The sequence below is a fragment of the Epinephelus fuscoguttatus genome, linkage group LG15 (assembly GCF_011397635.1).
Source record: "Epinephelus fuscoguttatus linkage group LG15, E.fuscoguttatus.final_Chr_v1".
Taxonomy (NCBI): Eukaryota; Metazoa; Chordata; class Actinopteri; order Perciformes; family Serranidae; genus Epinephelus; species Epinephelus fuscoguttatus.
This window is the reverse complement of record NC_064766.1, coordinates 34,583,595-34,598,486: the sequence shown is the minus strand read 5'-3', so window position 1 is coordinate 34,598,486 and position 14,892 is coordinate 34,583,595. Positions and strand designations below refer to the sequence as shown.

Genomic DNA, 14,892 nt, shown 5'->3' with positions numbered 1-14,892 from the left:
TAGATGTAAAATAAAAGGAGCTGCAGTTACATAAATGAGTCTGTGAACACTAATAACCAGAGATCCACATTTGAGACTTTTTTTGTATAATAGGGTGAAATGTTGTGTGGATGTGCACTCAGCGGACCGCTATTATACCCATTTACTCCTGTGTGAAAAGGGTTAATGCTCTCATTGGGTGATGTTACTTGCAGGGACAGGGAGGGAGAAATGCACGGAATAAAAGACACTGTTATGCGAGATGCCAAAATAAAAATAAAAGATACCCCTGTTTTGTCAGGCTTTTCCAATACCTCCATTAATTCCTTTCCAGGTTTAATTTTAGCCGTTCTCAGTTTAGTCCAACACTTTGAATCAATGAATTATTATATTCCTCGTCCTGGAGAAGTGAAGTAATGTGTATACGTACGTGCTGCTGATGGTCTGGTGGGGAGGGATGTTGCCGAGGCGCTGAGGAGAGGGTCTGATGAAGGGTCCAGGAAGCTGGTAGTTGGGTGCTTCCTCTCCACATGGCTTTGCCCTTCTTCCAGTAAGCCTGATTCGACCCCCTGCTGCCTGCTCTGCTTGCTTTTGTCCAGTAGGTCCTTTCCAAAGAATGCCTCCTGAACATGACAACACAAAGCACCGGTCAAGTCTCTGTGTTGACACAAGGACTGTCAGTTTACCTTTCTTGACAGCGTTCTTGGGAAACACATCACCATGTCACATGGATATTATCCAGTACACATTGAGGGCCCATGAGAACTGACCGACGTGAAACAGAGAAGCCCTGAAACTAACAGTCATGTTGCCGCTGACCTCACTTTTGTCAGCACCTACCACCCCCAAACCACTTATACCCACAAGTCATCTACTATCCTCAAAGACATGTAGCTGCAGCTCCCTGCAGCACCGAGACATTAAAAGCCCAACGTGTTGCTATTTCAATAATTAATGAAATGTGCTTCACTGTGTTGGACCTTCAGGTTGGACTGAGCATCCCCAGACTGTGGTGGGATAAAGAGTAGCACTGACAGCTGCCGGTGTCTTAATGCACATCACATATCTATGTTTTGGCCAACAAAAGGTGACACTGAGATACTGGCTAGAGACAAGGAGCCTTGAAGTCATCTCCAGTTAAGCTTTTGTGTGTCAATTCGCAGCCCAGACAGGAGCCATTTAAAGAGCATGATCAGAGACGGGTATCCTCTACAGTGAGTTCCTTTAGGCTGTTTCTCTTTCAAAAAAGCTCACAGAGGGGGCACCGTGCACCAAGGTTCTGTAAGTGGTTTTCAGGCAATGTACTTTGGGTTCCCCAACCTTCCCAAGGGTGAGATAAAAGGCATTTTATGAAGATACGGCATGACAAGACCTGAATCTGTGCATATGAACAGGAGGCTAGCACAGCAATACAACAAAAACAGATCACAAAAATCAACTGCTGGAATAACCTGTTTTAAGTATTATTTTTTCCTCATCAAAAATGTGTCTTTTTGGTTGTGTCGATAGGCTGTGATCCCGGGGAATTGACAATGGTCAGACAGACTGCCAACAGCCAATGCCTAGATGATATTTGGCTCGTCTTTCCGCTAATGTATAAAATCAATATTATAATAATTATTATTATTACATACACACAGACTCCCTGACCAGCTGACAGTGTAGTCCCTGATTCTGAATGGAACAGAGGAGAGATTGACAGAACACGTCCCTTTGGTTCAGAGAGAGAGAGAGAGAGAGAGAGAGAGAGAGAGAGAGAGCACGATAGCTACATGGCATTTGCAAAAAAACCCAGACAACACAATCTGATCATCTTTATTTCTTTCTTTTTTAAATTTTGACTTAATAACCACTGTTATGGCTATTATATTGTTGACTTTAGCAGTCAATTCTCAGTGGTTAAAATCGTTCATTACCTCTATTATTTTGCGTCTTATTATGATTATAATAATTGTTGTTGTTGTTATAATTATCATTATTATAGCGGGTATTGGCAATCTCATAGGGTGACAATGGGGCAATCAATAATGCCATATACAGAACATGATGCCTGTGCTGGCTGAATGAGCTGAATAATATTAATAAAAAGTTAATATTACAAAAGCTAGTTATTTGTAGATATTCCTTTACAAAGTTGAAAAAGAATTCCTCATTAAATCAGTTTCTTTTTGAACACAGTGATCATAGAGTTCCTCCAGGACAGTGGTCATAAGCTGAAGCAAATAGCCCTTCCTGTTTATACACAATGTAAGTGTATAATTCAAACAGTAAGAGTGTGCTACCAAAGGTGACTGACCTGTAGGTAGGCGGGAAAAGCCTCCTCCAGTTTTGTCTTCTTCTTTCGGTAGCGTTTCTTTATTTTCTCTGGGACCTCTGGTCCAGGGGGCGTCTCATCCACAGGAGTGTCAGGCAGAGCCTCCGTCCATCCTGCTACAAAGAGAAAAATGAGAAAAACATAAATCAGCAGATCAGGGGACAATCTATTGTTTTACAAATGTGAGTGTATTATTATGTATATTGTATGTATTATTGGTGTACAGACCCTCCTCTTTTCCAAAGGGATTCTCTGACACAGAGCCAGTGGAATCCTTTCTGCAGAGGGATCGTTTGGCTTTGCCTGGACCTTGACCTGGACGGCTCCTCTGCCGGACCATGAACCCACCAATGCCTTAAAAGGAGAGGTTATTAATTCATTAGCAATTAATCAACACAAATGCCCACAAAAGAACAACGTTTCCTCACAATCGTGGAGGTGATGTGAGGTGAGATATATTGAGCTTGATTGTATGGTTCTATTAATTGTCCAGTGCGTCCAGCATGAAGGCTCAGAAACACTAGATAGAGCCCTGTGTACATCAGAGGCCCTGAGATGGCAGTGCTTTGCTACAGCTACAACGTCGGGCCTGTACTGCACCATTTTACGCTTCAGAGGAGCTGTCTCCTTCAATCAGGTGCCCTACCCGGCCGGTACGGTTTCCTCTTCCTCTTCTTGCCGCCGTCCGCCCCCTTGGAGTCATCTTCTGCTGGCTCTCGCTCCAGGCTCGAGTCAGACTTCGCCTCACAATCTAGGAGCTCCGCCTCTGCAAGAGGGAGAGAGCACTGATGATGAGTGACAGCCCTGCGGCAGAGAACACCCCAGCCAGGCCCCTCAACAGCGCCAGGGTCAATTCTATCTGAACCGCACTCAGTGGCAGGACATTAGCCTGATTGAAATTAAGTTCACCAGTTCCATTACTGAGGACCTTCAATTCCAGTGAGACCTTTTTCTTCTTCACACACTTTTATTTTTTGTAAATGCAACTCTGACTTGGAGAAAGAATTGTATTTGGGTAAATAAGGAATACACTAATGTTGTTTCTCCTAATTAGGGGTATCCCAGGCCGATAATCTGACTCATACTCGGGCTGATCATGGCTCTCTTTTTATTTAATCAGTATTGATTCTATGATGCAGAGCTTAAAAACTAAAACAACAACCATTATATTTGTAAAGCACAGCAAAATAAGTATAAATAGCAGCTTCAGCTAATGATATTCAAACTGACAGAAAATGTCAGCAAGCCTACTCTAGTGAGCAAATTTGCATTTCACTCTTCAGCATTTTATCCATGCTCTGTAAAACTGTCTATCCATCCTGTCCAATACTTCCCACTGTAACACGTCCACACTTCAATCTCCATAGATATTAAACATAACAAAACAGGACAGTACACAAAATATTGCAGGGGGCCATTAAAATGAATTTATGATGCAGGCTACACTGTTAATGCCGAGCAAACTGTCAAACATATCACAATTGGCTCAGCCTCAGTAATTTTGAGTGTGAACTAGGCCTGCACAAGATATTCATTCAGCATCGACATCACAGTGTATTCGACCTAAAAAGTCACATCACAGGACGTGCGATATCAAGTAAGACTAATTAATTCCTGCTTTATTTATTGCTGCTTGATAAAGAAAGGAAAACTTGCATGGTTCGAATTTACCATGACTAATGTTACCAGCCAAACCTTCCCCTTTAAAGACAGGTTACGTGTGTATGTGACGATATTTGGCGGTGTTTGTTACGGTAAAGGAGGCTCTCATTCACACGTGTGTGAGTAGGAAAGTACCGCAAGTGTTGCAGACACAGCGAAGCGCATGCCTCTCTGAAGCTACAGCAGTCTGCATAGAGTCTAGATTCACTCAGTTTCCAGTGCAAGTGTGAAAAGGGCCATGATTTGAGGAAGAAATAAAGCACCTGTTTAATGCAACATTATCACAACATCTCCCTACCATTCTTTAGCCCAAAGTTGCCAGACTGTAAAAGCTAGTTACCGGCTACAAGGCAGGTTAAAGCGAACCCAGTTAACCTAAAGAAACCAAAGGTCTCCCAGTGCCACAAAGCTAAAAAGTCAATGTTAACACCAGCGTAACTTTACAAGATAAGTCTGTTCAACAAATAACTAAAGCAGGCACAACCTCAGAATGAGCAAGGAACAGGATGGGAGGAACATATGGGAGCCCCCTTATTTTAGCTTAAGCGACATGTATTAATAATATTATTATCACTGACTTGAGCCAGGACTGAAAGAAGAGTATAAAATTCTATGAATACAATGGAGTCATGGTGAGTCATTCAGTGTATTAAACTACCAAATTTCACCCTCTAAAATCCATTCAGAAGATGGTTCACGCTCAAAAAAAGGTTTCGGAATAAAAGGGTTTTTTTTTTTTCAGCTTTTTAAAATTCTTTTTTTTTTTATTTTCTATGCAGATGGACTCCCACACAAAATCACTCAAATAATTCTAAAATACCAAATTCCTTCCAAACAGAGCTATTCAAGTCATCTGATGAATATTTTTGTATTTTTCTATCGCAATTTATATATCACAGAACAAGTAAACACTGCAATGTCCGTTTTTTCCAATATCATGCGGCCCTAGTTTGAATTGTGCAGCTGTGTAATGGTGAAAAACATTAAAAGTCAAACTGGGAGAAAACACACAACACACACACACACACACACACACTACTGCACTGCAGGCCTCTAATAGGCAGTCTGAGATGAAAGAAGAAGCTTGTGCGAGAAGAGACAAGTACCTCTGTTGTCCTCCATGTCTTCATCACGAGAGAGCTCTGCGAGGTGGTCTACAGGAGCCTGAAGCACTGCCACACTGTTCTGATTAATGATCTTCAGCTTCAGCTTCGGCTTGGGTTTCCTGCGCCGTGACGCTGTTGCAGACAAGCTCTGGAGCTGGCAGAGCCCTGACTCTGTCAAACAAACACCATCCTGGGTGTAGGTCCTTGACAGATCTGGAAAAACAATTACGGCTAGAATGAGCACACACTATATGAATTTAAGTCAAATAACGTCTTGTCGAGAGAAACATTTTTTCATGTTGCTAGTTTATAATCCACTGATTTTGCAGCTCTGAGCTTACCCATGTCTTTAGCCTTTGTGACAATCTGCGTCATAACTACTGGCTCAATGGAGTCTCTGGCCTTGGCCACAACTGTAGCAGCACAGGACACACAAAAGCCATTAAAAACAAACAGCAGAAACAGGAGGATTAAATGCCAATAGTTGAGTCTATTCACTGTACAGCTGATCATGCGCACACTCAAACCGCATTTAGAGGAATCGCTGCACTCTCACCTTTAGTGGTCTTGAAAGCTCGGCACATTGTGCAGTCGAAGCTGCTGTCGGCGGCTTTTTCTACATCTTCATCTGAATGGAGACCCTGGCAAGACGCATGGAACCATCTGTGGAAAGAGGACGTTTAGATAAGAGCCAATTATGTTAAAAAAATAAAAATTAATAGAGACCAGTTCTCCTGAGCCGACAGGTTTTGTAGAAACATTGCACACCTGTCACATTGGCGGCACTGCACAATTATGGTGCCTTCACTGTAGTCCACCAGGCAGATGGGGCACGTTGCAAGGCTGGCACAGGGGGCACACTGGGTGTAATTATTCTGCCACTCACACCTTAGGCCTGGGGTAGTGGCGCCACACTGGGTACAGGACACACACCTGCAGGAGACAGGAGGACAGAGGTCATTCTACCCAGGTTACTTCAAAGAGGATAATGCAGATTAACTGTGCTGCAAAACTCCTGCCGACTCCCTTCACTGCCCACAGTCTGCAAGTATGAAATTCTTTGCTGTTTGTGTGAACGTTTTAAAAGCAATCCTTAATTCACTCTTACACCTCTCCATAAAAATATTCACTTTACCTGCCTTTCTATAGCTGAAAAAGTACAGATCTTTTTAAAAACTGATTTTCAAATTGAGTAAGAAGAGAGAAATATTTAATAACCAGAGGAGGTGGAATGTGGTAAATTGCCTGAGTTACTTACTGAGTACATATTGAACACTGTTGTTTGGTGTTCTTCTATTGTTTCCTAACACAAATTAAATTCAAATTTAAAGGTATACTATGCAGCATTTTCTTACAAAACAATGCACACTGCCCATGTTTCCTTATTTTCCTATGCATGCTATATATTTTACTATCCATGTTTTACTATTTCTACATTCCTGGGTGTGTAGTCCCCAGCCAATAATGTGTGCAGGTGAGGTTGGGACTTTATAAACGGTAGCGACCAGGTGCCAGACCACAGGCAGTATGCATTAAAGGGGAAGCTATGAAAATCACGCACAAAACGCAAAAAAACAAACAAAAAAAAAAAGCAAAGCAAATAAAGCAAGGCGACATGCCAAAGGGACAAAGCTTGTTCCAAAGCAAGAGTGAATCTGGGGTTGGCTTTCACTTTTGCTGGCAAACACTGACAGAGAGGATGGAGATGAAGAGCTACGCAGAGTTGGCCTGTTTTCTGTTGGACAGCCAGGTGCCAGCGGTTAGCTTAGTTACAGTAGCTTGCTTGAGTATCAGAATTGATTACAACAAAGGTAAAGTTCCTACAATAGCAGCATGTGGTGTAACGTCACATACAAGCAGTAAAGGGAAGAGGGGCCTGTGTCATATACATTTAAATAATGCCTGTGTGGAGCAAATTTGGCAGCGATGATCATAAATGCACTCACCATTTGCACTTCCAGCTGTCCTTGGGCACATTCTGCAGAGGAGGGTCCAGACAGTAGGTGTGATAGCTGATGTCACAGTCGTCACACAGCAGCAAGCGGCCAGGATCTGTGGCCTGGCCACAGGCCTCGCACACTGTACACTCCAAACAACGCCAGCCTTTACTCAGCACCACCTTTGTGATCTGTGGAAGTACCAATGAGACATTTATATATAGGCCTGTGTATGATAGGATGGTATTTCTACTATGTGCTCGGGTATCGTGTGTGTGTGGTGAACAAGCTCAATAACAGATGTACCTTTATGCCGACACAGAATGGATGGTAGCACTGGCCACACTGAGCACAGGCCAAAAGCCGGCCCTCTGCACCGAGGCCAAAACTCCCACACACCACACACATGTCCTGAGAGGGAAAAAGACATCATTAGTTACCCCATTTCACTCAGGCAGTTCAGCTCAGACACTGACATTCTACAGCCAGAGGCCCATTTTTGTTATTCCTACTTTTTCTGTTAATATGTGTGTGTCGAAAAAAACAAAACAAAGACACTGCACCACTGCTTTTAACTCAGGTTGCTTACTGCCACCCAATCACACAGGTATCAATACATTCTGCATATTCATTCCACGTCACTGGCGCTGTAAGTATCAGTCATTAACTAAATAAATACCGAAAGAACCAAAATTATTTCTGCACCCTAAACCTGCATGGTCAAAACCAACAGTGCACTTGTCCTCCCTTCTTAAATATAGCTGTGCAAAACACATATTGAAATGCAACGTAAAAAGAAAACACGGCACTTATGGAAACTCTGGCCAGGATGATTGAGTGAGCCCTTTTCAGCGTGCATTCACAGCTGAGAGCGAGACAGAATGGTCTTTTAGCGGATGAGTTAGTGACTGTTGATATTTGAGCACAACAACCAAACAAATATGCTGTGTGCCTGGTTTACTGTCCCTCCCGCTCCTGCTGCCTTTATACATCCATGGCCTTTCCCCCATCCTGTGCACGAGTTCAATATGATGATTGGCTGGAACAGTGTTGCGTGGCTTGGTCAGAGCCACTTTGTATGTTTGACAAATTTGACAAAAAGGTGCCTCCAGAGTGAGCGCTCCTCACTCTCACGCTGCTCTCCAGTACTGGCGGTTGCAGACCAAGACTCAGGGTAAGTCTAAGTGAGACAAAGGTAGTTGCACGGAGGAAGAAAGTCTTCGCCCGGTCAAAGTCTGCGGTAACATCATCTTTTGTCTTTTGCTTAGAAGTAGTGAATTTACAGCTCACAGCATCTTAATAAAATACAGTCTCTGGCTTTTGTTTAATCTGGTGTCGGCAAATAATGTTGCACATTTCCAATCTAGCATAGTTAGCATACATTAGCTCTGAGAGCTAACTTGGCTTGTTAACTATATTATGTGAACACAGCTGTCATCCTGAACATCCCGCTGAACCCAGTTCAAACTCTATATGGAAAACAAGGAATGCATAGTCGCATATTCAAACTGAAGAGCCAAATCCGATTCGACTGACATAATTCTCAGGCAGGTAAATCCCTAGAATAATTTCTCAAACAAGGCAGGATTTTACTACTATCCCCCACCGCTAACTTCATAAAACAGCAACTATCACTCAGTTATTGTTTACAGAATTAAATTCAGTGCAAAAACTCTAAAAGGCAGAAAGTAAGAAACAATAAAATTCCAATATGATCCCGTGTTACATAATCGACTGCACTTCCTGCAGGCAGTTGGCAGTATCTCCACAGGAATTAATGATCTCCAGTGGGAGAGGTCTTTAAGCACAGATTTAATTTCAGGCCATCTAAATGAATGGAGAAATTCACGGATGAGGATTCAAAATGAAATACATCAGCAACGCGCTAAAATATAAAATGAACAATAACCTGTTTCAGCGTGAAACTGTCATTGCTGGAGAATATAACCACTGTGTTATGCATGGCATTCTCCTCCTCCTCCTTGACTGGGTATGGTGTTTCTATTGTGGTGATCTGCACATCAGGGAAGAAAGCACAAGACATAAACAAACCATGTGATGACATAAGCATTATTATCATTTGTTATCAATCAAGATCCACAATCACAAGAGTTACAGTGACTCACTTTAGGATACACATACTATAGAAGAGTAATTACAATCAGCCAGTGCTCTATTATTCACCACTGCTGAGTCATCATTCAGAGGTTTTGAGGAAATGAACCTCAGGAAATGTGCAGTCTTTACCATAAAAATGAAACTAGCAAACAGTTTACTTTGTCATTAACATTAATGCTGCTTACAATACATCATCCATGTCTTCAGCTGGAGGGAAAACAAACACTGCTTAGCATAGAGTGTAATATTTGCCAAAGATGTCGAGATCTCACCCAGTTGACGGCACATACCCCAGGGTTTATGCTGGGACTCGCTCCATTCTTGCCTCTGGCCCTCCCACGTCCAGCTCTACCTGACAGACCAGCCCCTCTGGGCCTCCTCCTCCCAGGGAAGCCTGAGCCCCGACCCTGTGGACAACAGACAAAAATCAGACAATGTGCAGTGTGGCAGCGAAGGAATGGACACAGACACACTGTAGGGGAACACAGGGACAATGACCACTCCCCGACGTACAATCTGATATGGGCAGATGCAAGCTCCACTTGTTGGCAACAGTTTCTCTGCCGCCAACACTGAATCATTCGCGTCATATTTACTAAGCGGACAGACAGAGATTTAAAGGCACGGTTTACTACAGAAATAAAAACTACATATTTTTCCTCTGACCTGTAGAGCTACTTACGAATCTAGATTGGTGTGAGATGCAGAGTATTAGAGATATTGGCCATAGAGATGTCTGCCTTCTATCCAATATAATGGAACTAGATGGCACTCGGCTTGTGGTGCTATTAAAAAAAAACAAAAGCAATTATACAACAGTTAGTTCCGGCCGTGCAATCTGATTGGCCGAGAGACAGTAAAACCGTGATGATATTGGAGTACAACATCACGGTTATTTCACTGTGTATGTATCACTCCGCCTCACAGCTGATTGCAATCAACAATCAAATCAAAACTGACGGTTAGTGTCAGTGAGGTCAGCAGTTGCGTTGTAGGCTAATTAATTCATCCACTGTCAAACAGCCAAAAATATGGATTTATTTCCTAAAATAAGTTTTGAATTGAACTATGAATGGTCATCAGAGGAAGATGAGGGAGAGAAGCTGAATCCATCTGAGCACACATCCAGGTTTGTCAGTGTTTCATCAGCGGAGCTCAATGACTTGGAGAAAAGCAACATACTGTCAGATCAGAAGGCAGAGTCGGCTGTGCCTGTGAAGCGACAGTCCACCATGCAGTCACCAGAGACTTATTTCACCGGCTGCACAATTAATGGAAATGTGCAGATAAATGTGTATAAAGAGTAACGGCCTGGCGCACCATGTCTGCGTTACATAGCAACGGTGACAGCGGAGTCCTGAGGGAACTATGTTTGTTGGCGGAAGACAAATAAAATGCTTAAATTATCTATTTTGTCCTCATTTTTCAACATTTCTTAATCAGCCTTGCTTATTTAACTGTTGAACTGTTGTATAAAAGCAATATCACACTCGAGCTCATGATGCTGTACTGTGATATCGTCACGGCTGTGATTCGGTTGTAGGCACGAGGCACATCACTCCCTCTTGTGTGATATTGCTTAATTGGAAACCTCAACAGCAAAGTCTCTTTCCAGAAATCATGACCCAGTTACTCGACGTAATCCACAGGCCTTGCTGTGAGCAGTTTCATGTAGGAACTATTTTCTCTCTACCAAACTACACCCCGCAACCGTAACACCATGCAGAAGCGAGTGTGCATCTACGCTAGCTCACCTAGCACCACTGAGCTAGCTTACGTTAAAGCTCAGCCGAAGAAGGCGCTTCCAGGAACACAAGCCTCTCGTCCCTGAGAAGATGCATGGGTTTTTTTTGACGTGATGATTCGTTTGACTGGTGTAGTTCGGTAGAGAGAAAATAGTTCCCACATGAAACTGCTCCAAACAAGAGATGTGGATTATCTTGAATAACCAGGTCATGATTTCTGGAAGGAGACATGATGTTGAGTTTTTCGAATGCGTTTTTTTTTTTCTAGCACCATAAGCTGAGTACCATCTAGCTCCATTGTATTCAAGAGAAGGAAGACACCTCTACGGCCACTATCTCCAACACTTGACAACTCACACCAAAACAATCTGGATTCATAAACAGCGCTACAGGTAAGAAGAAAAACATGTTTGTTTGTTTTTTTATCTTGGGGTAAACTGTCCCTTTAAAAAAAACAACTTTCACCACTTCCACTTTCAGCTTTTAGGTCTGGATTTATCCTTGAACTTAAAGACTTCGCGACAAAAAGAGCATTGTTCATCTAGTCCTAGAGCGGTAATGTCATTCTGCGGTGTTTTTGCTTGTACGGCTGCAAGCTGCTGCTGCAAATACATTCTGCTTGATCAGTGATTTACTTCATACATTCAAGTATTTATGGAGACATTGCTAAGGATCTAGACCTGGTAATTTAAAAAAACAAAAGGGTGGTAAAGATTAAATCAGAAATCTTATTTTTTAAAGAAATCTTTAACATGAACTTGCAAATGCTCTAAAAGGAAAAAAAAGTCAATCAACCTGACATTTTGATAGTTTGTGAAAATTACTGTTATTTGAGAGGTGCACTACAATTTCTGACAGACAGCCAGCAAGTGAAAGAGTTGAGAAAAGGCCTCTGAGCTGTTGTTCTAGCAATGCGAGATCCATTGTGCCTTTGGCACATTTCCGACAGGAGGCCTCCGTCTAATCATGACTGTCAAACTAAAGTCTAACTGAATCTTCTAGCTCCTACCCCCAAAATCCCTTCCCAGTTACCCCACATTTGACACTGATCCCAAACCAAGGTCCCTCCCATCCACTGTGCCTCCTGACAGGCACACTGTTCAGCGGTGTTTAACCTGGACTGGTCCCCAGCCACAGCACATAAATTAACCCTCACCTTGCCTTGCCAAGAGTAATGACTGTCGCCATGGCAACCAGCTGCCACAGACTTTTCACAAAGTCAGACTCAAAGAAGAGAAAATATATAAATAAATACGAGAGCAGTTTTGAATACGACAGAAGAGAAGAGAGCGCAGCAGAGCACGGCTGACAAAGAGGAATCGGGGCACGTTCATTCATTAGTAAAAAAATGTAGCCAAATATTTATACTGTGGGAGAGTAATTACACCATAACCTTGATCTCTCAATTCAACAGCAAAGCCCATTTTTAATATAACCATATCTTTCAGTTCCTCTCCATACATTAGCTGAGCCATTCGCCTATGAATCTCCTCTTCTCACTGTAAGGCGATTATTGTTTTCGTAGGCTACGATATACATCACAGTGACATTCAGGAACACTCGGGGAGTGTGTGTCACGAGGGTAAACAGAGGGCTAACGGAGGGCAGCTGCTGCCCTGCCGTCTCTGGTGAGCCACAGTATTTACCACTCTGATGCTCCAGCCGGGGCTGCCAGAGGACTGCCTGGTCTTTGGGACGTCCCACCCCTCTGGCTGGTCTGGCGACCAGGACAAGGGGGAGCTCACACTGCTATGGGGGCTCCATGCACCCTAAGGTAAGGGGGGGCGGGTGAGAGAGTGAGAGAGAGGGAGGGAGGAGGGCGACAAAATGCAGCAACTTAAAAACAAAGCCAGCGAAGAAACAAAACATACAAAGAAAGATGTTAGAGAGATGTAGTGAGCTTCTAATGTAGCCAGTCGGGGACTTCTCAGTACAAACCCATCTACGCAGGGCTACAGTATTAGAAAGCATCTCATGTGCCAAATATGAACAGAGTAAGTTATTAGGTTACAGTCTGTGGTATAAAGCCAATCCTTAGAGTTTTTCATGCATATGAGTTTAAGTGGCAAGTTTCTGGTAGAAAATTTGTAAAAGCACGACTGGAGAGCACAATTGTGTTAGTTGCATTTCACACAGCATAATATGCCAGGGCATCATGGCACCATACAGCAGGAGAGAGGCCCTGCGATCGCTTGTCATGACAACCGTGTATGTTTGGCATGTTGACAAAACAAGGAGAATTGCGTCAGCATGGCAGCACATGAGTGCAATCAGACAAAAGCGCACTGGACTAAAGAGGAGCAACATTCAAATTTCTGGAACAGATCCCCCCCGGGCCGTGTGTAACAAATTAGTTTGAGCCATATAATGTTTATTTAAGAGATGAGATATATCTGGGGGAAAAAATACATTTTGCAAACTAAATTAATCTCCCCTCACAAGCATCATCCATAATATATTATAGCCATGGGTGTGATTCTATTCCCATTATTATTTGCCAGAGACAGTCTGCATTCAGTGTCTCCATTACAATCCATATGTTTTAACAACACTGGGGCACTAACATTAGGGGATTAAAAGTTTTTTCACAGTCACTAGTGACCCACAACGTGGATGGAGTCATAGGGAGATAACCAGGTCATGGTAATGGTAACGATCACTGAAATGTGTGACTTGATGAACACTCATTCTCAATGGCACAATAAGGTGGCACATGTTTGTGACGTGGACATGAGATGAACATGAGTGAGAGATGGAATATGTAGAGGTCTCTCAGGAAAAGGTTTTTTAGCCATTAAAAAAAAGTACAATTCCTACTAGAAATAATTAAAACTTCAACTGAGCTCAGCACAAACACTGTGTCTAACTAGTCATGTGGTGCACAGAGATGTGAAAAGGGCACAGGGAATTAAAAGAGAGCATCAATTGCCAGATTGTCCTCCTACTATGTTTGCAAAGTATTACTTGACTGAGGAAACAAATTAAAAACTATCTGAAAAACACATCTAAATAGTATAAGCTTCGTCAACCAACCACCAAGCAACCTAATCCACCATCACAGAGCAGACCCCACAAGACACTCACACGCACATCATCTAGGAGTATATAAGATTTGAGCACCACGAGCCCGACACCGACACAAAACCAATCACTGGTCTTCCGTGACATGATATCAAGGTTCCTACCTGTTTCACTCGTGGCCTCCCAGGAGAAAACTTCCTCTTGGTGATGGCTGGCTTTCCCATTCCAATCTTCGGAGTGAGTGGTATGAGGGTGGTGGTGGTGGGTATGACACTGCTGTGGTCACTCAGCGAAGGTAGGATTTGGGTCTGGGGTGGCTCTCTGGGAGATGTCCCTCGGGCCAGAGGGGAGGAGTGGCAAGGAGAGGAAACCATTTCCGCCAACCTTTCCACGGATGTCTTGAGGGGTTTCTCCTCTGAAGGCAGGCAGGGAAATGACAGATTGGGCTTGCTCTCCGGTGTAGTGTACATCTCCTCTGATGTACTAGAGGGTGAGGGCTTAACAGTCTCTGCCAGGTTCCTGTGAAAAATACCCTCCATCCTCTCCTTATTAAGTTCTTCTGGAGCAGTTTCCAGGAATGAAGCCCTGACTACATCCATACTCGAAGGCTGGGGTAGTGAGACTTCCATTGGTTGGTCCGTGAAAGGTACTGATGCAGTACTTGGTTCTTTGGTGGTTGAGATGATGGCCTTAAAATCCTTTGTGCTGGGGTTGGCCGTGCCCTCCTCGGGGCAGGCCTCTGTCTTTGCTGGTTTGATCTGTGATGTTGTATCCTGTGTCTGTAGTACCTCCATGGAGAGCTGGGCTGGAAAGGACTCCGACTCTTGGCTGGGAGTCGCTGGAGACGCAGGACTCTCTGTAGATGTAAGCTGAGCTCTTGCTGCTGGTTTTGTTTCTGTAGTAAGAAATACACAGTGGTCAGGGAATGTATTTGTACAGCTTTGCATCATACACTAGGGGGGTAATGGTACGTATTTCTTCATCTGATCCGTTCAGTACTGGATGTTGGG

The 14,892-nt window shown here is 43.3% G+C and overlaps 1 protein-coding gene across 13 annotated transcripts in view; it reads right to left on the bottom strand.

The window, feature by feature from the left end:
• The window catches only part of kmt2cb (lysine (K)-specific methyltransferase 2Cb), an 86,982-nt gene that overhangs the window by 30,235 nt on the left and 41,855 nt on the right, over positions 1-14,892 (bottom strand). For 6 of the 13 annotated variants that reach the window (XM_049597454.1, XM_049597456.1, XM_049597463.1 and 3 more), the window contains exons 14-27: positions 14,047-14,777; positions 12,508-12,630; positions 9,389-9,523; positions 8,908-9,012; positions 7,305-7,409; positions 7,008-7,189; positions 5,830-5,994; positions 5,618-5,724; positions 5,403-5,474; positions 5,062-5,274; positions 2,940-3,059; positions 2,522-2,647; positions 2,276-2,409; positions 410-602 (exon numbers count right to left, since the gene is read on the bottom strand). In XM_049597454.1, the coding sequence (XP_049453411.1) occupies positions 410-602; positions 2,276-2,409; positions 2,522-2,647; positions 2,940-3,059; positions 5,062-5,274; positions 5,403-5,474; positions 5,618-5,724; positions 5,830-5,994; positions 7,008-7,189; positions 7,305-7,409; positions 8,908-9,012; positions 9,389-9,523; positions 12,508-12,630; positions 14,047-14,777 (2,511 nt within the window). The remainder of the gene's footprint in view (positions 1-409; positions 603-2,275; positions 2,410-2,521; positions 2,648-2,939; positions 3,060-5,061; positions 5,275-5,402; positions 5,475-5,617; positions 5,725-5,829; positions 5,995-7,007; positions 7,190-7,304; positions 7,410-8,907; positions 9,013-9,388; positions 9,524-12,507; positions 12,631-14,046; positions 14,778-14,892) is intronic. The other 7 variants (XM_049597455.1, XM_049597462.1, XM_049597458.1 and 4 more) reach the window with 5 other exon arrangements.